The sequence below is a fragment of the Phalacrocorax aristotelis genome, chromosome 3 (genome assembly GCF_949628215.1).
Source record: "Phalacrocorax aristotelis chromosome 3, bGulAri2.1, whole genome shotgun sequence".
Lineage (NCBI taxonomy): Eukaryota > Metazoa > Chordata > Aves > Suliformes > Phalacrocoracidae > Phalacrocorax > Phalacrocorax aristotelis.
In genome coordinates this window covers 82,923,163-82,951,148 of record NC_134278.1, presented here as the reverse complement: position 1 = coordinate 82,951,148, position 27,986 = coordinate 82,923,163, and the positions used below count along the sequence as shown (strand labels likewise).

At 38.3% G+C, this 27,986-nt stretch overlaps 1 protein-coding gene across 9 annotated transcripts in view; it reads right to left on the bottom strand.

The window, feature by feature from the left end:
- PLCB1 (phospholipase C beta 1) overlaps nt 1-27,986 on the bottom strand; it is a 407,677-nt gene that overhangs the window by 36,493 nt on the left and 343,198 nt on the right. For all 9 annotated transcript variants that reach the window (XR_012659744.1, XR_012659743.1, XR_012659745.1 and 6 more), the window contains 2 exons: nt 27,783-27,840; nt 26,567-26,653 (listed from right to left, as the gene is read on the bottom strand). Coding sequence is in view for 6 of the 9 variants with exons in the window: in XM_075088215.1 (XP_074944316.1) it covers nt 26,567-26,653; nt 27,783-27,840 (145 nt within the window). In the remaining 3 variants the exon portion in view is untranslated. The remainder of the gene's footprint in view (nt 1-26,566; nt 26,654-27,782; nt 27,841-27,986) is intronic.

Below are 27,986 nucleotides of genomic sequence, written 5' to 3'. Positions count from 1 at the left end.
TGTTTAGGAAGAAAATGGTTATTCTGTTCAGAACAATGTAAGAGTGAACTTCTTTGCTGTAGGTTTGGCATATGTTAAATCCATTTTGTAGATAGCACGGAACCTGGAAACCCACAAGTCTGCCTTTCCTTCTTCTTTTTTTTTTTTTTTGTTTTCCATACAAGGGAAACTCTGACTTCATTGTTAATGTAGTCAACTAGGAAAACTCCTTCGTGGGATTAGTGGTTTCAAAACAGGACTTGGAACCATCAGAACTGGATTCTAGTTTTGTCATGCAGACATGTCACTCTGAAAGACGCTTAAGCCAAAGGTTTCAAACATTGACACCTAAAGTAATGCAGCAAAATGCAAAGTTAACTATGCACTCCAGCAAAGCCTTTAATACATGAAAAATGCTGTGCTGGTTTGAGTTGGAAACAACACAGGGAAGTTTTATTATACATTGTTTTCCTTTTGGAATTTTCTATTCATTTTAGATTTCAGACCCACAGATTTAAACTCAGAGCCAAATTTGTCTTGATAGTGTCATTTCAACTTAGCTATAAGTATTTTCTATTGCTGGGTTAAGCTTCACAGACTTTTAAAACCAGAATGCTTCAAAAGCTACATTTCCTCAAAAACACATCTTTGGAGAATATCTGGAATCTCTTTTTATAGCAGCAACTGACCATAATGAACTATTTTTGCTTTTATTTGGTGTCTTCCACCTCATTTATACCTACTCTGAATTTCAGTGAATCCTCAGTCATTCACTGAAATGTAAGTATACAAGTAGTCATTAAAGTAATACCTGATTTGAAACTAAATGTAGCTACCGTTGACAAACAGCGGATGACCAAACTGGTAGCGGTGGCTGTAAGACTTCCTAGAATCAAGAAATCATACTTTCGGATTTTCCCTTAAAGTATTTTTGTAATTGCAAGTTACCCTCCTGCAGCCTCTGCTCAGTGGACCAATCCTGTTACCAAGGTCACCTTTGCAGAGTTATATTTGCATCCAGCTGATGTTGATTCGTGTCGCCAGATGGCTAAGGACAAAGCACAGTCGCTCAACACTACGTGTGACCTACTTACAGGCCTAACAATCTGCTGTTTAATACTTTGGAAACGCATGGAGACTTTGATTAAAATTTTAATTCTGTTTCATAGCTAGCCCACATGTGGCATGTACATTTTGCATACCAGATACATATGTTCCAACAGGGCAGTAGCATGATGCCTCTGACTTCTTTTAAAAATAGGGCATATGAATGCGTGTCATTTCCTTATTTCCTAAAGGTACTCTCACAAGTAGTTACAAGTTATTGGTTTGCATATGGACAACTAATGAAAAGCCAAACACTCTCATGCTGGCACCACATAAACAAATAATGACGACAGTAATGTGTCAGCTGTAGAAAAGAAGAATGAAGACATGATACATACAAAATTAATGTAGAGTTTCTAATCAAATATATGGAAAGTAAAGAGGAAACTCTCCGTCTGTGCTCAAAGTCTCATATAGATTTACAGGATAAGTGGGACAACATAATTTCTGCCTTAACTACAATGTGAACATGTGCAAGAATACTAGAAATGACATTTGCTCAGGGCTCTAGGAACATAATAATTATCAGAGTGAATCAGACCCAAGGCTGACTAAGACCTGCATTCTGCCTCTGCCCTCAGCTGGTACCAGGTGCTATACAAAGGTAAAAGAGCTCTAGAGTAGATGTAGATAAAATAATTCCCACCTTCAAGTAGGTCTTCTTAGTCCTGATCTCTACTAGTTAAAGACTAACTTAGGTCGTGGAGTTCAAGTTTTAGTAAAGTTTTAGCTCCTTTCAAAGTACTGGTCAACAAGAATTTCAACTCTGAAAAGACTTCATTTCTGAGGCGGTCTCCAACCCCATTTTGAACCTACTCAGCTTTGGCAGATTTTCAAGGGCATAGCACCTATAAACCAAGTCAAACTGTTAAAAGTCTTGAGCATTCAGCAGCTCCTCTTTTGAAAGGTCACAGCCAGACCCCCAGGAGAGTTTAGCGTGGTGTATGAAGCTAGGCACATATAACTCAATAACTCTTCTAAATGAGAACAGAATGCTTTTTAGAATATTAATCCTCCGGACTATGAGAAAAGAAAGCAGAAACCAAAAAGCCTGCAGAGAAGCAAGTCTAATGTTATATTATAGATTGAGGAGGGGTTGATACATGCCAGCTGGAAATTGTCCCGTCACATATTAATATTATATACTGGGGGGGAAATGAGAAGGGAAAGCCAAATGCAGGGAGAAGCTAATGAGGTGACTATAGATAACAGAGTAAATGAAAATAATCGGCAGGACGTTGACTAAAACAAAACTATCAGTGAGCCAAATATTTTATTATTGAAGAAAGATGTGAAGAGTTACACTCAGGATCTATCATTACATTATTTGGCATTCACAAGTTCTCCTGGTGAATACTATCTAAAAGTAGACACTAAATCAGACTGAAGTGTGCTAAATGCAGAAGGAACCCCGCCCTGAGAAGTTTTTCTCCAACTTCCAGGTCTTGTGTGCCTAATTTTGTCTAGCACCACAAGTTCTTTCCCTCTCCCCACAGCCCTGTAAGGTTATTTTGCCAGCAGAATGACAGGAGGGTGCATATAGGAACACTATGACCCTGTTGTGCCCCTGGCATTTGCCACATAGCCGGGAATGGTGTTGCGTTTACTGAGAAGTTCCCTGCCCCTCTGAGACTTCAATGATGCCAAGAAAGGACATTCCAGTTGTGGATGAAAGACAACAAAAATAGCTTTAAAAAATAAACCAAACAAACCAAAAAGATACAAAAAGAGTTTGTACCTATTATTTTCTCTACATTTATGCTTTATGGAAAAGATTTACCCAGCAAAGTGCCACATCTTAAAATATAACTTAGGTTTTGGGAGAGAAAATAATGCATGCATACAGAATCCAAAATGACTAGCAAAAAATTAGCACTTATGTCATTATTGAGGAAAGCACAATAGTTCTGGAAGAAATACCAGGCACCTCTTTTTAAAATGCAAAATGAGAGAAATCCCTTTTCCTTTTTTAACCAAAGAAAGCCCAAACCCAACTTTTAAGCCAAATCTTTATGCATAAACTTTTACTATCCGTAGAACAATAACTTAAATTTAACTTTAAAAATACTTATTAAGTATTCATAGGAAGTATAATATAATTATTATGATTACTCTGTCATACAAAACACAAGTATCTTTGTCCTGAGCAGTCCATCAGCCTCAGACTCTGGTGGGAGCTGATCCTCATGGCACAGGTCTAGATCTTGTCACTATGTCCTTCTGGTGGACCTGATTCCACAACTTCTGTTCTGCATGAACCTTTTTATACAGACTGTCTTCAATTACAGGCACCAAATGCATAGCAGAAAGCCTGTTTTAGCCAGTGACCCAGTTACAAATTTAAGGTTGCATATTGCCCTCATCCCACATCTTTGCTGAGTCAGAGATCTGCCCCAAAAACCCAGGAAATGACCCGACCTTCATGCCACAACAACACTACTTACAGCACACATTATTATTTTTCTAGTTGCTGGACACCCAATATAATAATATAGCATGGATAACACTTTACTGCATCCTATGAGAACTTGCAATGTCTTCTGCCTGTTATGGCTGTGCAGTGGAATAACAAACACATCCCAGTCCTGAAAGCAGAGACTAAGTGAACTGAGGTAGGTCTCTCTCTGGGCTGCTTACCAGAGAGCATCCTCCTTTGTTGGGTCTGATTATGTTTTGACATAAAAGTTTGTAGAGGAGGGAAAGCATCTGTTTAATTTGCTGTTGTGTGGGAAAGAGGCAAAGGTGTCTGTGACAGCATGCTGTGCTTGGAAATTGTTTGCTCTTGGTACAGACTGCAGTTTTTAAGCAAGATGGCACAAAAACCAAACATAATTGTAGAGAGGCTCCTTAAATGAGAGCAAAATAAACAGAGATGCTTCATTAGAAGTTACATCCCCTGATCCTGCTTTTGTTGTCAAGTCCACTGAGTCTTTGGCTCAACTTAAAAATGAATTCTCTTTCACAGAAAACACAAGATGTTGTGGTTATGTTTATCATACTTTGAAGAAAAAGGGCGTCTTTTGGCAAGCCTGTCTTCAAGAAAATAGATAAATTTAGTAAAAATTATACTTGCTTGCTCTTTAGATCCTTCAAACGGTAATTTGCAACTGCTTTGTGTGCACTGTAACTTTATATAGGCTATGCTGACACATTTGCAGGGAAGAACACCAATGCCTGCAACTGGCCAAGCGAAGTAGGACAGCGTTTGAGGGGTTCTGCCACCCATTGACAAGGTAACGGCAGTAGGGGACTCATGGACACATGTGGAGCAGTTGCAGGTGTCCAGCGCTGTGAAAAAGAAAGCCTGCAACGTATGAAGAAATCATAAGTAAAGCTCAAATACTCCCTCACTCCAATTATCACTAGCACACAAAACATCAGTCGGTGTGGTGCATTGGTTTAGAGAGTGCAGAAGAGAAAGATAACTCTGTTGCATTTCGCCAACAGATACACACTCCTTATGTTGTTTTCAAATTTTGTAGTTATGGAATATTTAAATGTTAATCATGGAGAAGTAGGAAGTAGGTTACATAAAAATGTATTGAATTAAAAGGAGTGGAATCATTATTTCAAAATATTTGGATTTTGTCCCAGTGATTTGCAGGAAATAATGGCAAAACTAAAGTAGCAGACTTGAATTCTAATGACCTTTATCAAAACTATGGGAGACTGTTGGCTGACGCAGACAAAACCTTTTATTCTTACAATGCCACCTGCGTTTAGGAGTAAAAATCGGAGTTCTGATGTCTGTCTTTGCTACGTTCTGCTATATTTGAGTTCAGAATAAAGATAGCAATGATAATTTGAGGTTACTTGATGAGCATTAGATGTATTTTAATCAGATTCTCAGAGGCACACAGCATGTTAGAAAATATCATTAGCTTTATCACTCAGCTGTGGTTTGAGACAATCACTAAGTAATCACGAAAGGGAGAAATGTCTTAAATAGTAACTAACTGGGGTAAACTAGGAATAGTAATACAATTGAACAGTTTTGCTTGGGTCAGTGCTCTGTTTTGGGTTGTGGTTTTTTTTGGAAGAGCTAGATGGATCATCTTCAGGAAAGCCCTTTATTTAAGGAACAGAGCAGACACCATTAATTAGAAAGTATAAATATTTAAAGGTTTTATTGAAAGTGTACACAGCCAATCTATTACGGCTGAACTAGTTTTCTCAGCAATGGCTACAATAGATGTCCTTAAAAGTGATCCCTTAATATAGTACTGGCCAAAGACCAAGAGAAACTCTTTTTCCATAATGGGCCGCTGGAGAACAACTTATTTTAAAGTGCCACATGGAATGTCTAAATTAAGTCATAGAAGCAAAAAAATGAACAGTATCCAAACCCTTTGCTTGGGCATATACGCCATGGCATCACTCGGTTAATCATACTGGAGCTAAACAAGGCTGGTCACCAGCTATTAACCAAAATGATCAATTGCTTCAAAGCTGTCAAGCCCAATATCAGCTCTTTTCAGAATCGCACTCTTGACCACAAGTTTAGATGTGCTTCTAGGGTTATAATGAAGAGTAAGCCAAAAGGAAAAAAAAAGAGAAGTGCCCAAAGTCCCACAGCCAAGTAGGAGGAATTTCAAACAGTTCCCAACTTGGAAATAGCTGAGAGTCAAAGAACAACAATAAAAAACAGTCTCCAGAAGCATGTGCTTGGAGAAATGTATAGTTCAGTGAGTCTACAAAAAAACCCCCCAAAACTAAAGGATAGTAAAGGGTAAAGGCATGTGGGAAAGATCAACACAGACTGGAAAGCACAGAGATTTTTCCTCTCTCTGAAGTGGTTACAGAATAAATTCCAGAATTAAAACATGGTCTGTCTTTCTTCCATGTATTTTCACCTATGTAAGATTTTTAAGTCATACCCAGTACTTTAAGGTTGCTCTCGTTTTGTCTCTCCATTGTCTGTGAAGCTGTTCCTGGAGACCTGAAAGCACTGTGACTATTTCCCTAGAAGTGTGAGTGCCGGGCAGGTTTCACCTTAATCACCCAGCTATAAAAACACTTCCCTCCCCTCTCATACCTTGCCATTTACCATCAGCTGTGATCTGGGGCAATGTATCATCTCTGTGAAACGCTACTCAGGGAAACAATTACCACTTGTCTTCGTAAGCAAAGGGGAATGACCTTAACTTGTGCCTTCGCAGGGCCAGGGAGCAGAGCAGGGGAGGCACCTGAGCCGGGCCCCAGTGCTGTCCGATGTACCACCAAGCCTTCGTGTGGCTCCGTGCGGAGCTTCTCGCTGTCAGCTCTTCCCAGGGGTGGCCTGATTCTGCTTGGAAACTGCAACTCTCATTGCTCTCTGAAGATTGCGATCAAGTTTCTAGAGAATGTGCCATTTTATCTTTTTATACCAGCCTTTCTCTTTGCTTTGTCAGTAAAGCAGTGCTGCCTATTTTCCCATGGATGAACAGTGGTGGCAGTTAAGATTTTTCTGAGTTTCTTTTTTCTGAGTTAAAGCTGCTTAAACCACTTTTGGAGGTTAAGCAGATACTGAGCAACAGAAATTAATCCTGCATGTTCTTATTGCATCAAAAAGTAAAAGGAAAAAGCTTGGATGTATACCTAGTTTTAAGTTGTTTGCACAAGCAAAAAGACAGATAAAATATGACGTATCTTTCATCTTGACAATAAAACCTACTCTTTCTTACTTAAATAGTCACTCTTCAAATTTCTTAGATTAAAAATCTTAGTAATTTTTGAAAGGTAATGACAGATCTGATTGATCAAAACACTTAGGTGCTCCATGCTAAAGGTACAGCAACAGAAACGGCTCTCAGTAAAACTCATATGTGAGCAAATAAAACATACATCTGTGGTACAAGCCTGTGGCTGGCTGTCAGGATATACATCAATATATCAAAGAGCCTTTTGTGCAAATGGAATAATTCTTCCCACACTAAGTCTTAGAAAAGAAAATAATTTCAGCTGATGGTATACAATGTAAAGTTAACTTCTTGTTTCTGTAGACAAGTGGTTACTAAAATGTCAAATTTCACTCTTAAACAGAGTTGGCTTTAATCTAAGCTCAAGATTAAGGTCTGAATTTCTCTTTAAAATTTTACGTTTTCCAAACAACAGTCCTAAATTACGAAATGCAAGTATAAAACTATTAACCTTAACTTTTATAATTTTCCCTTGTTTTTTGTTATTAAATAGGTTATATATAAACTATAAAACGAGGAATTCAAACAGAACACTACTAATTATTATCCCTTTTGATTTGAAGGCATGCAATATAAGTCATAAATCTTATTTAAACTTTAACTTAAGATTCACCAGTATGTTTGGGATAATTTAAGCTGCTCTGGAACAGCATAAAACACTCAGAGCATGTTGGTACTGCTTTGCATTGCCAGGCAACAAAACAGCTGAATACGCCTCCCAGATTTCCTCTTCTTCCTCTGCATCTCTAAGCATCCCCTTGCACAACACCACCTACAAACTGTTCATATCCTTAATTGCTGATACACTTCCTATTGGTTTCTTCCTTCTGTTTTTGAGGTTTCATTTTCCCTGGAAGCTGAAGAACATATTCTAATAGAACTAATACATATTTTTAAATGCTTGCCTTCCTTCATTTCTTATACAGGATTAAACCCTTAGGCTGCCTGAGCAAAGATGGTGTTGTTTCACTTCCTTGCTGTTCATCAGTTTTGAAAGAGACAAAATTCCCTGGGGACACACATCATGCCTTACTCACAGTACGGGGGGGACATATGGGTGGCTATTTAGAAAGTGGACGGCCAGGACCATAGAATCATAGAATTGTTAAGGTTGGAAAAGACCCTTAAGCTCATTGAGTCCAACCGCTAACCTATCACTACCAAATCCACCACTAAACCATATCCTCAAGCACCACGTCTACCCTTCTTTTAAATACCTCCAGGGATGGAGACTCAACCAGAGAGTCTCTGCACAAGACTTCAATGAGGTTTATGGAAATGTTCTGCAATCTAGTGTTACTAAATTCATTTAGAGATAAATAAATAGCTGAGATAAATCACTATTTAAAGATTGATTTAAAAATCTTTACCAGATAATCTAAAACCCATAAAATGTTATTCTAAAATTATTTGTTTCACAGACAAAAATGAGGAACAGTAATTTTGAGAAGGACATCCCATATTCGTTTTCACATACATCAAGGAAGTTTTACACCTGTCAGAAGAGTTAATGTCAACTCATCTTTTGCTTACAAAATGTAATGCCTGTCTCCTTAATTAGAGAGGATTGAGGTGGTTCTGCTGGCACCATTTAAAAACCACACACTCAATATAATTTTTAATCAAAATATATGTCATAGGTCCTATTGGAATCTCTACCAGTTCTATGTTAATCTTCTCGCAGAGCAGGCATATAAAATGGGTTAGGTGAATTGCTTCCTAGCACAATTTCATTCTCTCAAAGGACTTGAAGACTTGCACAGGTACACAGGTTTCTTGTAGATATCTAAATTCAGATGAGATTAATATTGCCTCCAGTTTTGCACCTATTGCCCTTGAAGGGCAATACACAATGTTACATTACATCATGGCCCCTTTAATTAATAAAAATTTTTTAGAACTTCAAGACTCATCATTTAATTTAACTCGATTAAAACAGTGCAGGAATGTGGAAAGATAAAAGCCTGGAAAACTGAGGAAATGCAATTAGAGCATCCCACTTGGTCAATTCTGCAATTGTTATTCATGGTATTTGCACAAATACACACAAAATTAGGAAGAGGTGAAAGGGATGAAATATTCCCAGCATAACAGTACTCTTTTGCACTGCTAAAGAGTAGCAGCATTAAACTTTAGCAGCAGCATTAAACTTTAACAAATGATCTGCAGAACACACTACACTTCCATGTATTTGTAGAGACCAAGACCCAAAAGAACCTGCAAGGAAGTGAAATATTACCTTTATGCTGAAACTTAATCTGCCTCTAAGGATACAATAGTAATTATTTTCAGGAAAGGATGCTAAAAGAGTCACCGGTACAGAAAACCAAGCTAAGTAACAATAATTTTATTCAAAGACACTGATGATGTCTATCAATGCCCCAGTAAAGAGGAATGCAAAAAAAATAAAAAAGAGGATGGCATGATTTCAACCACTAAATAAAAATTAAATAAAACCTTTTAAAAATGCAGAATGGAATGATTACAGCCCGTAGTTGTCTGCTGTTTATGACAGCAGATGATTTTCAAACTATAAAAAGGGTGAATATGGAACATCCAGCAAGATATATTGGATAACACTACACGTAGGCATCTGGATGTCATTAGAGGTAACATTTTCAAAAGGGCATAACTCAATGAAATACTTCAAAGATGGAATTTGTGTTCATAATTTTACCTTTATCTATTTAGCAATTCTAAAGGTCTGTATGCTATGATCAATTCATTAGGAAAAGGATGTGCTATATGTAGTCTTCTGACCACAGTATGATCTACATGGTGAACTATACACCATACTTTTAAGCATATGGTGTCAAGAAATCAAATTGTCAGTCTAAATAAGCCCAACTATTCCTAAAAAAAACCCCAACAACCTTGATTTGATGTGTTGGATGTTGTGAAAGTATAGTAGCCTGAAACAATAAAAATGGAAGTTCAGTAATATCTCATATATTGAAAAGACAGGATACCAGCTTAAAAGTTATTGCTCTTAATCAGTAATTTATAGCAAAATAACAAAAACTTCCATCTCCAAAGAAATAAAAAAATTGCAATCCACTATTCTATGCAAAAATAGAAAAAACAGGAGAAAATGTTGCCACTTAAGAGCTGTTCATACAAGTCATCTCATTCTAGCAACTTTTCATTATTCACATTACTTGTCCTGTGGGCACGTCACGTGTGTCTGAAGTCTTTATTACCGTTACTTGAGAAACTAGTATTGCCTGTACAAATGTCTCCTGGATGGCAAGAAGCACCATCTGCAATAGTCAAGAACACCCTGAAAACTAGTTACATTCTTCTGCTGCTAAATTATAACGGAGGCAAAAGCAAATCACTTAATAGGGCCTGTCTTTTGCAACAACTGGGAAAGACTATTCAGATGCACATTATCTTCAGTTGCCAAGAGAGTTTGGCAATGAAAAAGTACAAATTGGGGAAGAACAAGGGAAAAGTGGAAAGTGGGAAAGCCTGACTCCTGGCAGCGGAGAAGAAAAACTGCTTCATCTGATGGGCTAAGATCCAGGGAAATCTCAGGCTGATTCAAGCCCTGCAAATGAGACAGGGGTATACAAAGAGCAGTGCTGGGCTTCACTGCTGCATTGTGACTGATGCCTCTAACTGAATGTCCTGAGAAAGTGCAAGCCAGGGACATAAAATTCTTGAAGAAAATGCATTGGAAAAGAAATGTCTATAGAGCAGGTAAAACAAGGAGAAAGGGAACACACCACATTCTGCTCAGTTTGTTCACTTGGTAGCCCCCAAAAAGGGTTACTTTCTATTCAGGCCACAAACTGATCCCAAATATTAACATGCAACACTTCCATGGATTAATGCCATAACTGAACATAGCTCTACAGAAATCATCCCCAAATGTCACCCCCAAGGAACTGCATCCTAGTTCTTTTACTGGTGGATAACAATAACAAAAACCAAAAACAACAACAACAAAAAGTAAGCAATTTCAAGTGGAATTAAGGAATCATAGGGAGGTCAAGGACATTTTGGTGTGTCTTCCAATATAGTATTCTGCACCAAACAAGGGATGTGCAACACACACACAGAGAAAGAAAGAGGGGGGACATGATTAAATCGTGGCTTAAAAGTTGGTTAAGAGGCAGTTAAAAGATGTATTAAAAATTTTGGTTTTTTACAAATTAACATGTTTATGTGACCAAGAATGCCTCAAAAGCCTTTATCTAACTGCATATTAAAACCACACATAATGGCAATGGTAGCTGCTGAGTACTTAAAACATTTTTAAGCGCTATTATATGAAATGAGTAGAGAAACATTTAATGTGTAACTGCTGCTAGATATTGCTTTCTTTCCTCCCAAGCTATGACGGGAAGCCTGACAAGAGCAATACAGTCTATGCTGTGGGAAGGCTCCCCTGACAGCTGGTGTCTCAAGAGCCACACTTGTAGTAACTAATGATCCAGTACTGCAGCCTGTACATGCACTCTTATGAAAATTATGTTAAGTTTTATGTATGAAGGACTCAAGTGTGAGTGACAGGCTAAAACAGGAAGAGCATTAATATCTGCAAATAGTATTGAGAGGGCCAGCTAAGGAATGTTGAGGACTCCTGTGTCTATTGATAGGAAACTCCTAAGATGGGAAACTGGAGTATTAAATAAGGGTAATTTGTGGTCCATCTGTCACAATAATAGTATACTGCACAGATTATAGGATAGTACAGGTGATCCTGACCAACTTCCTCAAAGAAATATAAATCTAGTAAGACAATAGATGAAGTGGGATCAATTAATGCTCTGAAGTCAGTTTTTCATGTGAAACCAAAGGCCATATTGTTACAATTCACATAACATGAATAATACTCTTATTATTTTACATGCAGTATTATTAAAATCATAGAATCATTAAGATTGGAAAAGACCTCTAAGATTATTGAGTCCAACCATCAACTTAATCCCACCATGCCTCCTAAACCATGCCCCAAAGTGCCACATCTACACGTTTTTTGAACACCTCCAGGGATGGTGACTCTACCACCTCTCTGGGCAGCCTGTTCCAATGCCTGACCACTCTTTCAGTAAAGACATTTTTCCTAATATCCAGCTTAAACCTCCCCTGATGCAACTTGAGGCCATTTCCTCTCTGTCTTATAACAAGTTGCTTGGGAGAAGAGACCAACCCCACCTCACTACAGCCTCCTTTCAGGTAGCTGTAGAATTTTTTCTTGAATTGCAGATGCAGATTTTCTTGAATGCAGAAAATTGCATGTTGTCACGGGCTTATGCATCGGACAATAACTTTGGACAGATATCTGAAGGAGAAACAGAAGCCTTGACCTGAAAAGCCATCATAAAACTTATTGGAGAACATTGCTTTTAGTGGAGGCTGTGCAAAGCCATTTACCATCAGGAAAATAATCAGTAAGTCACCACAGAAAGGACATTTGTAAGTGCCCTCTGCATAGTGAGTAACTCTGCAAGTGAGGCAGACAATAGCCTCAACAAACCATCACAAGATATTGGAGAATTTTTTCACAATGTTTTATCAACTCTAAATGCAACAATTTTCTGTATGTTTGTGAGCTAGAAAGCAACACATTTTTTTAATGATACAACAATCTATGAATGAATCTGACTGAAATGGGCTCAGGAAGGGGCTAACTAGACTAGCACTGATGACAGCAGCATTTGCAGTCAAGGTGATCATTATGAAGCTTTTACACTTTGTGTGTTACAAATGTTAGGACACAGCCCTTCAGCAAAATGCAGAAGTTCGAATCACTGAAGTATCTATTAGCCTGCAAATGTACTCACACAACTATATGAATAAGCAAGTTATGCTGGATATATAGTAATTACATCATTAGGGCAATAAGAAGTCCAGTACATCTTGTCTGCATGAGCAGAGGTTGACTATCAGAATATAGGAGAAAAAACCTCAATGTAGAAACAGAAAATATGTTTCATTACTGTATTGATGTAATAAAGAATGTCAGACTATGAAACTATCACTATTAATCTGGACTTTGTTACAAGTAGTTTTCAGTGAAAGAACTTTCCCTATCTCCTACTCCAGACACAGCAGGTAGGGAGGTCAAAGTATCTAGATAATTCCAGGAAGCAGGAATGCCAGGTTAATAAACATGAAAGCAAATGAAAAATACCTTTTCCAATTAGAAAATGGGAAAGGAAAGTGACTGGAAGAATGAGAAGCTATCAAACTAGGCATTCACAGTAAACTGGAGTGAAAACATAGACTCATGAGAAGCTAGTGTTAGGCAGTATGGTTTATGTAGCTCTAGAGGTACAGATTTATTCCATTAAGAGGCGAGAGTCTATGCATTAATTGGGAAGTCATGCACCTAATGAATGCATGATGACATTTTGATGCTTCACTTGTCTTCTCCCCCGTCAATCCCTCTCTCTGGTTTGCGATCTGTCAATATTCACAATGTGTTAATCTTTGGGGTGAGGACAGAAGTGTGTTTCAGCTGTTTCTGTATGAGAGCATTCAGAAACAGGTACTTGCTTAAGTCCTGCAAAGACTCTCTCCTTGGAGTGAACTGCAGTTCACACAGAGATTGCTGAAAAGAGACTATCTAGCAGCTAATTCTCAATGAAACCCTCTTTTCATGACTTCCTCCTACATTTATATCTCATTTGCATTTATAGACCCCTTATTATCTGAACACCTCATAATCTCAAATGTGCTTAACCTAACAAATCCCTAACATAATTCAGGAGCATTAAGGAAGTTTTATATAGATGAGCAAGGATGCTGGTAATTTACTTTGTCTAACCTAGGCACTGGGGCTAGAAGGTTAGTCTTCTGTTTTCTATGGAGCAAAAGGAAGGTGAAGAGTCCTCTGAGTCACTGATCAGCTACTACCCTGGACATATTCAAGCCCATAGGCTCCTTCCTAAACTGTGAAAAGCACACACTGATGTTCAGTGCTGTGTGTTGCCTTTTCTTGGGTTGACCAAACCAGATCAGTGTGGCATTACACCTTTAACTACCACCAACTCACTGCCCAATGTCCCTTCCTCATGTCATTTTGCTGCATTTGCTGCCAAGGAATGCTCCCACTGGGTGGAGAAATTTTTTTCCCCATTTATTGTCATTCCAGAAGGGAACCAGCATATTAAACAGGCCATTTTATAGGACAAAAAATTAAATAAATTTGGGGTTGAATCAGACTGTAATTAACAGAAAGGTGATCATGCCAGTTTTAAAATCACTAATAGGTTTTTATAATAATGACTTCTGCATCTTGCAAGGCTGAACTAATTATCAGATGCATCTGAAACGTATATATCAAGCTAATCTCTACAAACATAGCATATGTATCTTCTTAATATATCTAGCAAGCACACATGCATATGTGTATATAGTCAAATAGTTACTATTAAATATACGCAAACACATATATTCGTCAATATAAACCAATGGCCTATATCTACTCCAGGTAAAATTTCCTTATAATTTCACTTTACCTAAAATTCACACCAGCCGGGGGGGGGTTAGTGAGGTTACAAGTAACAGTGTGACTCATGAGCAACAGCTCGCTAGTAAGTAGACAACCTGACCCTCCCTGCAGCAGAGGAATCACACTCTCAGATCACAAACCCATGGGCTCATTCGGTACCTCAGAATGGCAGGGCTGGGACACAGTCTGCTCTAACCAAAGCATCACTCAGGAGGACTTTGTACAGATTTAAATTATATGTAGGCTACCTACAGTTATGGTAGTGGTTCCTTGTTCCCAGGGCTTTGAAGATGTAAATCTCAGTGCAACTAGCTATCAGATGCATTATAAAACATTACTGCTACAGGATATCCGTACACTGCTATAAGAATTTTGTTTGTTCTATGATATGTATTTGCAGAGCATATTTTGCAAAAAGAGCGTGGTTAATATTACCATATCATAGAAATTAGTTTTCTTATTTTTATCTCATCTTAACTGAGGCCTGTTTCTGTTGCCAAGCAAGGTTTAGTAGGCTTCCTTGGTTTATAAACCAAGGTTGTTTGTTTCACTAAAACTGGTGTGTAATTGCTCATCAGCAGTCACTTTTGCTTTACGAAAGGAGTGAAAGAAATAAAAGGAAATGTAGAATATTACTAGAAACAGTCTTTGAACAATAAATAGGACTGTGTGAACAGCTGATCAGGACCCAAAGAGGAAAAAAAAGCCCTAATATATAGGGAAGGATTTTGATATTAAAATGTTTAGATTTATTCATGCTGAAAATATAAGCTAAATAGTTTTTATGTTGTATTTAATGAAATTCAGTCTTTACCCTCAAAACTTTGTGTTTTTTTCAAATAAAAGCACAGCTAAGGAGAGGGTATGTGGACTGTTCACAAGGAAAGGAGGGAAATCCATGCTATGAGCCTTTTATAAGTACGTCTGTGTTCAGGATATTCAGCTTGTATGCTGCCTATCAAGATTCAATCCCTTTCTGTGCACCAGGAAACCAGCCAACTAGTTTGATATGGGGTGACTTCAGACTGGTAGCTCAGTGTCTCTGGAGCTAGTATGGCTCCTCTACAACTGGAATATTTAACAGGCCAAAGAGGGAGAGTGAGGAATATGATATGGGCATGGATGTAAGCAGACCACTTCCCTCCACCCCACGTGATACTATTTTGCAAATTTAACTTCTAGAAGTATTGGACCCATGTTCTGCAGGTAGGGGAATATTATTTACCAAAAAAATCTATTTCTGCACCACTGGGCTGCACAGCCAAACAGAATGTACCTGTCCTTCAGACTCTCATTTTAGAAATACGTTTGTAGTTAACAAAGAGTTTCCTTTGCATTTGCCCCAGCATTTGAAATGTCAAACAATGCACGCAAAATTTGACAAAGTGGGCTGAATACAACAGAGAGTTCAGAAAAACTGACAAATGATTGGTAATTTTTCTTCTTAGCTTGCCATGCATAGCACACAGAGCACAGTGCTGCCCAGATCCCTATTGTCAGTCCTGTGCTGCTCATGCCCACCTACATGCTGCATGTTCCCACAGTCCCTCTCTTATACAAAACATGCCACTAATCTCCACATCAGGGACAGCAATTATCACAAGTGCTAAGAAATCCACATCTAATCTTCCATCAGCCCTTGGCCCTGATCTCCAAAGCAAGACTATAATTGCCCATTTCCTCATGATGCGACTGTAACTATACCAGCAGAACATCATCAGTCAGAACTCAATTGGTAGCCATATGATGCAGCAGCGTACAGGTTGCATGCTGTTGCATAAACTTGGAATCATTAAACTGCTTGCCAGAATAAAGCCCACTGGGCTTACAGCTCACAGACTTCAGAGCAGAGAAGTCAAGACTGCCACTTCGATAGATGCAATTCCATTGCATTTTTTACTGTGTTGGACTGGGTATACAATGAAAATTGTAATAATTGAGAATGAGACAAGAACCTATACTTCATTTCCCAGTAAAGATCCTTTCATCTGTACTTCTCACTTTCTCCCTGAAGTCTTCACTAGTTCTCAATCTTGAATTTAAACTCTTTAGGCCCACTATCACATTTTTTTCTTCTGTTGTCTTTAGTTTCAGTTGACTTTTTTTCATTGCTTTCACTTTAAATATTACTCTTCGTATTATACCAGTTTGGGGTGCTTATGAAGGATCATTTTTTCATACATCTTTGGAACTTGTGTATCATATCTTTCATCTGATGGAAGACTTTGGAACATGTTCCACATACACAGCCAAGCTCACAAACATGCAGACCATGTCACATCAGCTCTTTAACATCTCTTCCCTTCAGGCTTCTTCTTCAAATGTGCCTTTTAATCGGAAAGAAACACTATTCTGACAAGTACTTGTAAATACTCCTTGTAATTTAATAGCAGCAAGAGATGGCAAAGAGGAAGAGGGAGGAAAAAGTATAAAAAAAGAAATGCAAGCAAGGAAAGTCTAGGAAAAGAGTATCAGAAAGAAATTACATACTGTGAAAAGAATGTCAATGCAACATGGAGAAGGAGAAGTAGGAGAGTGGGTAAAACTGAAGAAGAGGGAAAGTGGAGACATAGAAGAAAGGGGAAAAGGAAAAAAAAAGAAAAGAAAAAGGTGGAGAAAATACTGCCCACCATTACCAGTAGGGTACGGTATGCCTGATAACCCTTTTCTCCTAGTAAATGTCAATTCATTTCTATAAACCAGAGGCCAGCCTGGAGAGCTGCAAAGTGGATAGAATGAACCAGGACTGAAATTTCCTGTCCTTTATTCAGTAGGTTTGAAAACAAAAAATTTCTATCACATGAATATCAAAGCTCTGAATTTCTTTCATTTGTTTTTAGGGGGCGGAAAGAACTAAAAATTGCCAACTTTCACCATCCTCATGACAATTTTCCTACAATCTTTGGACCCACTACTCTCTTGGAAAAGTCAATGTTACAAGAGTTTAAAACTTTGCATCAACCATCCTTGAGCCAGGCTCTGTAACTAACCATCTCTGGATTAGGCTTCCCTGGCCTGGACACATCCACTTATTCCACACAGAGCTTACAAATCTCTAAGACTCCGTAAAAGAGATCATTTAAAGGTTCATAGCTGTAGTTTATGTGCTTAGTCATGCTCCACAATCTCTTGGCAAGAACCTCCTTCCATTAAACAGCTGAATAATAGGAAACGCACTGATCCACTGTATTCAAACCTATATATGATCATCATCCACAACTAATAATTATTTTTCAGAAAATGCTGATTTGTTGGAAATGAGTCTCAGGAGAAATTTAATGAAAAGTAATCCTTCCAGGGAACATCTTTTTCAACTCTTCTGCTACTAGGGAGGGCTGCCAAACCCCTGAAAGCTGTACTCATGTAGCATGGGAAGTACATACCGAAACATGGCTGAGGTGCTGGCTTCCCTGTCACCAGGGATGGGAGTGCTCTTTCTCTCCCTTCTGGTTGTACAGGGTCTTCTTCCCCTACCAAGATCAGTACTCTTAAACTGCTGGGAAAGATACTGTATCTCAAAACAACATTTTCTTGTTGTAGAAATTGTTGTTGTTTCTAAAAACAAACAACCCCCCCCCCCCAAATTAGGATTCTCTTTATGATTCTAAATATACTTTTTAATCCATCTATAATTTGAAACTCTCACACTACTTTTGTTATTTCTGTTATGCTTTCTACTAGTGTATTCTTGTTCTGAAGTGTCTCACTGTAAATATGATAAATTCAGCACCCATCTTGTTGTGAGCGTACTAATAGAAGCAACCTGCATCTTTAACATGTACTGCAGTGTGCACTACTACCTCATTCACAGAAACGCAGTCTGCTTTGCAGACTGATTCTGCACAAAGACATCAGCCATGCCTTAACAAAAGACTTGCATATGCAAAGCTGTGCATATACTACAATCTTTGCAGGGACTTTATTCCTCTGTTCATTAAGGAACATATTTTTTCCCCATTTCATGCATTTTAAAACAACTCTCTAATGAGTTTACATACTAAGCATTAATATTTCTTTTAACATTTTTCCATTAGCTGCGTCAAACTGAATCTCCTGCTATTTGTCATGTTGCACTGAAGGTCTGAACATGAACAAATATGTGGCTGCTGTTGCTTAATGATGAATGCCGTTGTATAAGAGCACGTGGTTCTGCCTTTGTGGCAGTTCTCGTTCAATCTGACTCTGACTTAGCGTGATGAACATGTGTATAAGATCCTATATAAAACACTATATTTGAAGTGTGTGTGCATGCATACTACTTTGCATTTTTTATATGCTATATACACACACACAGAGCATGCATACTTTAGCTTATGCTTTGTAATGTATTTTCAAAGAGTACTGTACTAGCTCATGATAAGGTGAGGGAGAGTCAACAGGTTGTTGGGGCCCTCCTGCTCGCTTAGATTTAGCATGCAAAACACTTGCCATTGCAGAATCACAATTATTTTCCTAGCAGGGACTTCTCTCGTCAGGTTTAAATATTGCATAGTCCAAGCTAAACATCCTGACACAAAACATTTGCAGTCCCTGGCCTCTTAAACTTTTTCACACAATTTTCAGTTGTTTTTTCTTTAGAGATAATAATGTTAACACACCAGTTAGTTTGGTGCTCTGTTTTCCCAGAGGCAGTTGCTACCTTGCAGCTTGCTGGCCACCTGTGCACACTTTGGGAAATTTTTGCTGTGAAAAGCAATAAATTCTCATCCAAAGTGAGTGCAGGAGTGGGTCATGGGGGCACAGGTTACCGAGTGACAGATGGTATTTTGCTTTAACCCTAACAAACGTGCTCTATAGTTGAGCAGAGTATGGGATAGTGCAGATGAAAGAGCTTTGAGAGGCTACAGAGAACAGATAAGGGGCCTTGTAATGTTACGCTATTCACTCCAGGTTGGTATTTTCTTGTCACCCTTATCCACCTGCAGTACCCAGAGGAGCATCTTCTGCAGAGACAAAGTGCTCTCTCTAGGATGCTATCATCCTGAACTCCACTTTGCAGAAAGAAGCAATATATTCATTTTTCACATCCTTTTTCCACTTTTCTCTTCAATTTATGGTAAAACACACTGTGCTCTCCTCTGCATAAGATCACTTGTTTTGAGAAGGATTAACTATTCACAAATGTTAAAATGAGGAGTTAGGCCTACTTTAGTAATTTATGCTACAAGGGAGAAAAGATAATGTTTACCTTTTGATGTTTATTACACTGCTGGTCATTTTAATGGCAATTTATTACTTCCTTTTTCTTGCTTTAATTGATCTGCTTTCTAACTCAAGTTAAGCATCTGAGAGAATTCCAGGAACAGTGCAGTATTGTACAGTTACTGTATAAATGCAAGTAATTTCCTTGCTTTTAACAAGTGCGTTTGCATGTGGTGGAGGTGTTCTGAAACAATTGCCCTAACTGCAGGAAAACACAATCTGTTCTGTCATTTTGATGGATCATCATTGCAGCAGTCTGTTATGAATTAGGGACACACGTATTTTTATCTGCATAATGGTAAATAACAACATATTTATTGCTTATTATTAATACCCATCCAACACCTCCATGACATTACAGAAGCCAACAAGGGTGGTAAAGGCATGCAGCTTGCCCTGGAGGAGCAGTATGTATGCCATATACTGCCCTGTGCTGCTGTGGCTGTTGGTGGATGCACAGCTGGATGGCTCCCTGAAAGCAGTCTCTCAAAGAGGCCCCTCTGCACTGTCCAAGACTGGGCTGGTTTGAGTGCAGCTGTGCTTCCTAATGAGGAGAGGAAGGAATCTGGGGGACCCTTCCTCTGAATTTGGGTACACAGAGTTACCTTTGCTTTCCCTCCAGCCAAGTGGTAGTTTGTGAGTGGTGGGGACGTCTCTCAGTGCTGGGCTGCATCATGCAAAGCTGGACACCAGTGGGGAATGCAGGACAGTCTGAGCTCCGCTTTGGATTTTGACTTTCTTATATGTATCAGGAAATCTAATTAATTAACCACAGTGGGCGGAGACGTGAGCCATGTGCTTATCTGAGATGGGTAAAATAAGGAACAGATTCACTTGTGCACATTACGGGAAAAGAAAAATCAGTGAGGTTTCTTTTTTTTCAGGAAGAATTTAAAATTTTTGCTGCTTTTTTTTTTTTTTAATAATTTTCTGTGAACCCTTTTGCCCACAGATGGTAGCTGGATTCTGAAATCACTTTTCTTAAAAAAACCCAACCAAACCTTGCAGTTCTTATTTATTAGCATGTTATCCAGGAAAATCTCGCCAACCTTCACAAATCAAATCCGTCTGCCACATGACCTCCATTATGGACCATACTCTTGCCTTCATTGATATCAGTTTAAATCACCAGCGACTCTGCTAATTTCATAATGTTCCTTTTGATTTACACCAGTGCAAAACTGAAAAAAGTCTGCCCTTTCAAATAATTTACTTTCCATTTTTTTGCAGCCCCAGCCCAAACCCAAGATTTTCTGTCTTCCAGTAGAATGATCCACATGAGAAAAGTACCACACTCTATCAATAAACTCCAATCTAAATTTATCATGTTTTCCCTCATGTCTCATTCATTAAAATATTTCTTTATGTTTCCATCCTTCCTACAAAAAGTTTGTGACATTTTTATTTAAAGGAAGTGACTTCAGAATTCATTAAAGTAAATTTAAAAAGCATTTTGTATATTCACACTGGAAATGTGATGCTGTTGATTCCAAAGTTAGTGTTCCCAAGACATATAGGTAGGTGCAAGATCAACACTGGAAGACATTTAATTAATACAATAAATATCACCTCAAATTGTTAGATGAATCTTTTGTGACCTGATAGCCATTTCTCACACTATAATATTTATTCTGCTGGAAAAATAAACAAGCATTAAAAATGTGGATTTGTGAAGAAAAAACGTAAACAAGTGAGCAAGCAAGGTCTTAATGAAAAATAATCCTTTGAGCATCCTGTTATTTGGACTCAAGTCTTTTGATCTCAGGCCTAGTGATGAGCTAGTCACTTCATAGAACTTAAGGTAGTTTTACTGGTATGAAACTGGCATGGGATAAAGGTCAGTCTATTTAATTTTAACGAGTGAAGTGAGATTATTTACTACTCAATTTACAGGCTGAAAGTACATTCTGCAGTGTTTATCCATTGGGAGAAACAGAAAAAAAGAGACAACCCTAGTTTTCTGAAAAAATACTCTGCGACTGGGGACTGCTTAGCAATTGCACTAATAAAATATTTAAAGAAACATCAGGGCTTAAGCTACTCAAAGCTTATTAGATAATTAGGCTGATTGTCACTTAGGACTTGATTTTGAGAGGTGCTGAGCAAAGTACCAAGATCCTCAAGTGAATAGCCCATGAAAACAGCATCCTTCAATTTAAATGCAAGCTCTGGTCCAGAACTGGGAAGACGCTGGATCAAGTTACAGGGAAATTTGGAAACCTCAGCCTAGAATTTTTTTTTTTTGAATATACTTTTTAAATATTTGTTGTTCACTGAGACTAAGAAAATTCCATTCATTTCTCCGTGCTGTTGCCCATTTAATGAGGCAGAGAAGCGTTTTATTATTCCCCTCTGCTGAATATACAAGCACCAAAACCCAAAGCTGAACAGTGAAACAAACAGTAAATTATTTCAATCCTCTTAATTCTCTGTTTTTTTGCCAGATAATGCCATCAGTCATTTTAGCTTAGCAGCCACAGATTCAAGAGAGATTTCTTCTTAAACGTTGGAAATACTTAAATTGAATGAACTAACACAAGAAATAATTTTTACCTAAACAGGGAGAAAATAAAAGGAGAACTTTTCAAATATTACAGTGGCTATCAACTAATTTTTTTCATGTCTTTTTGCAACAAGTCTGAGTACTACTTTAGGAGGGCAACTTCCCCCCATTCAATCCAAATCTATGCAATGCTAAGTCCCATGAAACTCGGTAAACTAAAATAACATTTTCCTCCAAACTCCTTCCCTGAAATTCTTGAATAGTCGCCTGTGGTTGAACTGGAATGCATTTGGAAGGGTTTGAATTAAGTGCAGCTAGCCCAAAAGACAGTTTGCCTTCCTACAGAGGTGTAAAGATACAAAAAGGGATTGTGGTGGATGGTGCATTGTTATTGTGAATTATGCGGTGAGCTGAAAGGGCACTGGAACAGTCATCAAAGTTCCTAAGAGCTGGTCTCTTCCAGATGAGCTAATAGAGTGGCTCTGAGCTCTGAGGTTAACTGAAATAAAATTTAACAGTGCTGTAAAATACATTTGCTGTATTTGACTTCTTTCTAAAGTTAGAGTGGTGATTCTGCTGACCCTACTATCACTAACAGCTCCATTTAACTCAACATTATCTGCACGAAGATGAACACAAAGTTTTACCTAAAGCACATACAACAAGCTGTAACCTTCACAAAGACTGATGTATTTTGGGGTATTCTAAGAAATCAGAAAGCATTGATCAGAAATCTACAAAACCATTCACTGGGTTTTCAAATATCTCCATTTAAATAACACTCAGAAGGAAGGACCTTCCGGCTGCATTCTCTTCATTCGTTTGAAAGACCACAGAGGTGCAACACTTAGAGGAAAGTTGGCATATCTTAGAGTTCCTCTGTAGGTCTGTTGCACCTTTTCCCACAGATAAAGCCTCCCCCTGAATAGTGCCATTTTCCACATCTCTACCAGAGCTCACACCATCTGGCAGGCCTTGGCTAAGCTGGCATTGCGAACAGGAGAATAGGTGTGAGCAGAAACATGAACATGGGCTATAAAATGAGGAACCGCACGAGTTACATCTTCCTTGACAGCTGTGGCTGTAAGAATTTGGTCCACTGGAGCCAAAGAAGTCCATTTAACGTGGCTGGGAGCAGGATCTGACTGCAAGAGCACAGAGTCTCAGCTATTATATTGAGATTTAAGTGTAACACTGACCCATGAGCATGAATAACAAAAGCCTCATTGATTTCAATTAGAGGAGGCTTGGGTCTATTTACTGTAACTGAGTCGATTCTCAGAAAAATAATTAATTCCTTGTCATGCCTCACGTGTATTGATTTTTGTAATTACAATGAAATTGGAGGCAAGGGTAGAGGGAAGAAATGCACTTTATTTATGTTTAATTTGATGCACAAGCTGTTAAGGACAAAGACACTGAGATGCAATGACCATGCTCACCCTCGATGCACTCCTCTGTGCTTAGATAAGGACTGCCAGACGCACACTGTAGTGAAGAATCTAAAATCACACGCTGCTCTAACATACAGAATTCAGTACTGCAGTGTAAAGAGCTGTGTTTCTACACTGGCCTCCACAGCATGCAGAAGAGATGCCCAAGGGAAAGAAGATAAGGACAGGACAAGCTTAATGTGTATCAATGACTAAGAGGAGGAGACAATCAGAATCGGGGAGAAAAGAAATGCAAGCTGCTGCTGCTAATAAAGCTGCCAGTAGATAATGTAAGAAAAAATGAAAGGAGCGAGAGCAAAGAAAATACATCTGGCCTTGCTTGGTAATGATGCTGTTAGGGAAAAGATAGTGGCAGGAGAGCATTTGAACTTTGTTTCCACTGTACTTTCACTAAAAAGGCAAGTTAGAAATTTTTTGACCTCGAGTCAGTCAGTATTTGACTTCTTAATTAGGGGACAAGTCTCCTTTTCCAAACATGTTTGTGGGAGGGGTTGGCCTGTTTCCATACACACACACAAGAGATTTGCTGATAATACTCAATTTCTAGTTTCTACAGCATCAGAGATTAGTTTGTCATCAAGATACCCTCATTACTTACACAGACACAGTATGACATTTTAGGCCCATTAAAGCCCATATCTACTTTGATTTCAGCAGAACCACAAGAAGCTGAACAACTGTTTCCAATCTTTTGCCTAACAGTACCAGTTCAGGAAGTAAAGTCTCCAACTCTTATATAAGAAAGCAAGCTTTTCGTTACACAATAGCCCTTCTGCAAAACAATCTCACATCCAAACATCAAAAAGAAATTATGTGTATGAGGGAGAGGCAGAGTTTAAGGGTGTAAATCCGTTATGAGTTAAGCACTTTCATCTAAACACATGATATTTTAAACAAAAAGCAAGCCCTCTGTCTCCAGTACTGGGAACTAATTTGTATCCAGTTTGTGCAGTTTCTAAAAGCTGTTGTCTAAAATGACAGCACTCAGGGAAATTTTTCTCTGGTGACCTACACACACTGAGACGAAGGAAGCTGCAAACTCATACTTAAAAAAAAATAATTCCACCAAAAAACTCACTGGTGTGGCAGTCCATTGGCAACACTTTGTGAAACGATATCCTTCCTGGCTATGACAGAGCTCTGTGCACAAAGTCATAACAAAATAAACTGTGAGTCAGTAATAAATAACCAAATGACAGTGATTGATGTTGGCAAAACTGTCTCCAAAGGAATTGTTGGTAAAAATTCTTTCCCTCTTAATATATGAAACTCTTTGTTTAGGGTTTGTGTTGATACTGCCAGAAAATGCTTTTAACACAGCTAGCATAAATTTTAGTAGGTGTTTGAGTACTGAAGCATGAGAGCCTAGCCTGTTAAAAAAGCTGCCGCTAGAAAGGCTGCTGTTTGCATAAAATACATTGGTACTGCTCAGCTGGGAAATCATTTCACCTATTTTATATCATATGCCCTGTCACTAAGGAAGCAAATATGGATATGAAATATGAACATGGAGCAAAACATAAAAAGAGACTTCATAAAAAGAGTAACTACATTTTGCCTAAATACTCTCATGCCAGCAAGAGGCACATACCATCATAAATTCAGCAAAGTCTGCCCATTTCAGTATGTGGGAAAGGAAAAAAAAAACAACCCTGCAGCCAGGCCCTGTGAGGCACATTACTGCAGAGGTCTCTCTCAGGAGAATTTGAGAGCATGGACTGAGGAGGGCTGATGACTGCAGTGCTTTAACTGATGGCCAGATGCAGGGGAAGACAAGCGATCTGGAGCTGCTCTGTACCATGACCTAATGCTTGGCACGTGGACAGCTGATGGAAGAGGCTAACACTACCGGTCCAGCACAATCTTCCAAAATGCAACCCAAGTTCTTAGTGACAAATTTTCAGTGCTCTCTCACTAAATTGATAAATTAAAAAAAAATCAAGGAAAAAAAGAAAGGACGCAGGCACAGAGAGATATTCAAGTGCCCAAGTAATTGTGAAAAGCCAGTGTTAGAAGTACTAGCAGATTATTCTTCGAAATTTTAAGTTCCAGCATTTAAATTCCATTCTTTTTAGTTCACATGCCCAAGAGGCTCATGATCCTACAGCACTAAATGTAAAACATAATATTATGTATAGTCTTTACACCCAAATGCCCACAACATCAAAAAGTTCCAGCTCATTTATAAACATGATTTTAAAAAGGTGAGTAAGAAAACCAGAAATGCAAACATTTTTATTTTTCCAAACTATTGTAAACTTCTACCTATTCAGTCCTTAGCCCCATTTATTCTCTGGGTGTTTCACAGAAATGACACGACAACACTGATTAGCTGGCACTCAGTGCTAGAAATCAAGCTGTAATACAAACACAGAAACATCAGGACTGTGGACACAGACAAGAAATGAAAAGTGGAGCCTAGAACACGCATTTGAGCAAGTGCAGAAAAAATGAAAGCAGACATGACACAATGGGCTGCGAAGAACCATACTTGGATATGAAGTCTGCTGAAAACAAGCCTCCTTCTGGACAGAAGTCTGATCATCTAGTTACCTAGGTCTCCCTAGAGGAAAATTATGTGCAGGTGGAGGACTCTGAACCTCCTCTACTGAAGTCAGTGGCAGAACTACCACCAGCTTCACTAGGAGCAAGAGTCAGCCCGCAATCTTGAGGATGAAAAACCATATTTCAGAATATTACATGTAGATGCAGTGCACAAAATGACAGAGGAAATCCAGCAAGCAACGTAGGATATTAAGCACTAATATTATGAAAACACTCATTGTTTTCCACAAAATATATCCTCCTCAACTATCACAAATATCTGCGGCAAGCATGCTAAAAAGATATCTCTTTTTATTTTCAATGTAAACTGTGTTTTGTTTTCGTACTGCTAAAGCACAATAGAGTGAAGGGCACACTCTGCTGGTCAGAAGCACCATTTACACTGAAAGCTTTTTAACAATATGAGTACTAAAAAATAAACCCCATTATACGACACGTCGACTTGAAGTGGTGCTCCGTAGTAGGCTGCTGCTTGACTTTTTTTCATCCTGAATATTAGAGACAATGGCTATGACGCTATCAATGGGCTTTCTCATGTTTAAACATTAGCCCACCTGCTGTAAGAACACTTTCTTTCTTTTTAGCAGCATAACATTGTTCAAGAACTCTTTACCTTAGGCTTTTCATCCAGTATTTGCTGACGAATCTCCTTGTGTTTTTCTACAAGCTTCTCCTGTCTTTTACTCTGAGCATCTTCTAGCTGTAAGAAAAGAGCAGAGAATTTTTTTTTTCATAGATTGCACATCCTCACTTTCTCACCTCTTCCCCAACAAATATTTCATCCATCAAAATTAAAATGCTAGCATCAAAAATACGAATAATTCTGATAGAAACTTACACACCACTGTCACAAGCACAACTGCTCTAACAGTTGTACATGGACAATATGTCTCAGATTTCACACATGATTTAGAATCAGAAATGTCTAAAGGACTTCTTGTAGACTTCTAATGCTATTAAAAGCATAATGCATTTAAAAAAATTGTATTATTTTGCTTTAGCTTTTCTTGTATGAGCTGTACAAGATGGTCCCTGTTCCCAGAAGAAGTGCATTTGCATCCTAGAGTCTTAACAGAACATGCTGATAAATTTTGAGCCTCATTTAATAAAGCACTGAGACATGTGTCTGACTCCAATAGGAATTATGCATACTTAATTTGCTAATTCTTTAGGTTGCTTCCTGAATCGAGGCCTCTGCAAGCAAAAATGGGCCAACTTTTGAACTGAACTATCTCTGCACTGAAAATAAGAGAAAAATACAATAGTGGCATATGTTTCATAGTGATTTCATACATCAAAACACTGCGGTGCACACTTTCAGCTCAGTGTAAACAAGCTATAGCTTCAGAAAAGCTAACACCTGTAATGAAATTCTTTGACGTGTGTTTACAGGGCTCATAGAATGTTTTTGCATTTCAGTAACTGTGCAAATGTAATTAAGGTTAAAATATACTGTGCAATTAAATGTCTGTTGACTTTCAGAGGTCCTTATGTAATCTTTGCATTCATAAGAGAGCAAGGCAATTAAAAAAATTGGTATATTTTCCATGAATAAACAGGATATTCAAAGATGAAATCATAACTCTATTAAAACTTGCCCCTTTTAGCACCATCCCCCAAACACTGACTAACAATTAATCAAGATCCATTGGAAATTTCAGTTTTCCTTTAACTGGAATGTGAATAGAAGTTTATACTGCATCTGTTAAAAATTGGCATTTCCAGAATCTTTATAGCAAAGCTTAGAATCTGCAGTTTAATATGACCTAAAATATGAAAGCTGACATTTTACACCCCCAAATGAAAAATAAACATATAGCCTGACATACCCGTTTTATGTACTGCACCACCTCCTGGATATATGATCGAATCATTTCAGTCTTCTCTCTAGGGAGAAGCAATCAACAGGTTATTATAGTCAGTAAATTCACACCAATATATTTTAACCCACTACAACTCCTTACAAGTAAGGCTATGTTACCAATGTATGGATCTGCCTACTTAACTTCTATCCACTTCCTGAATGTGCCTTC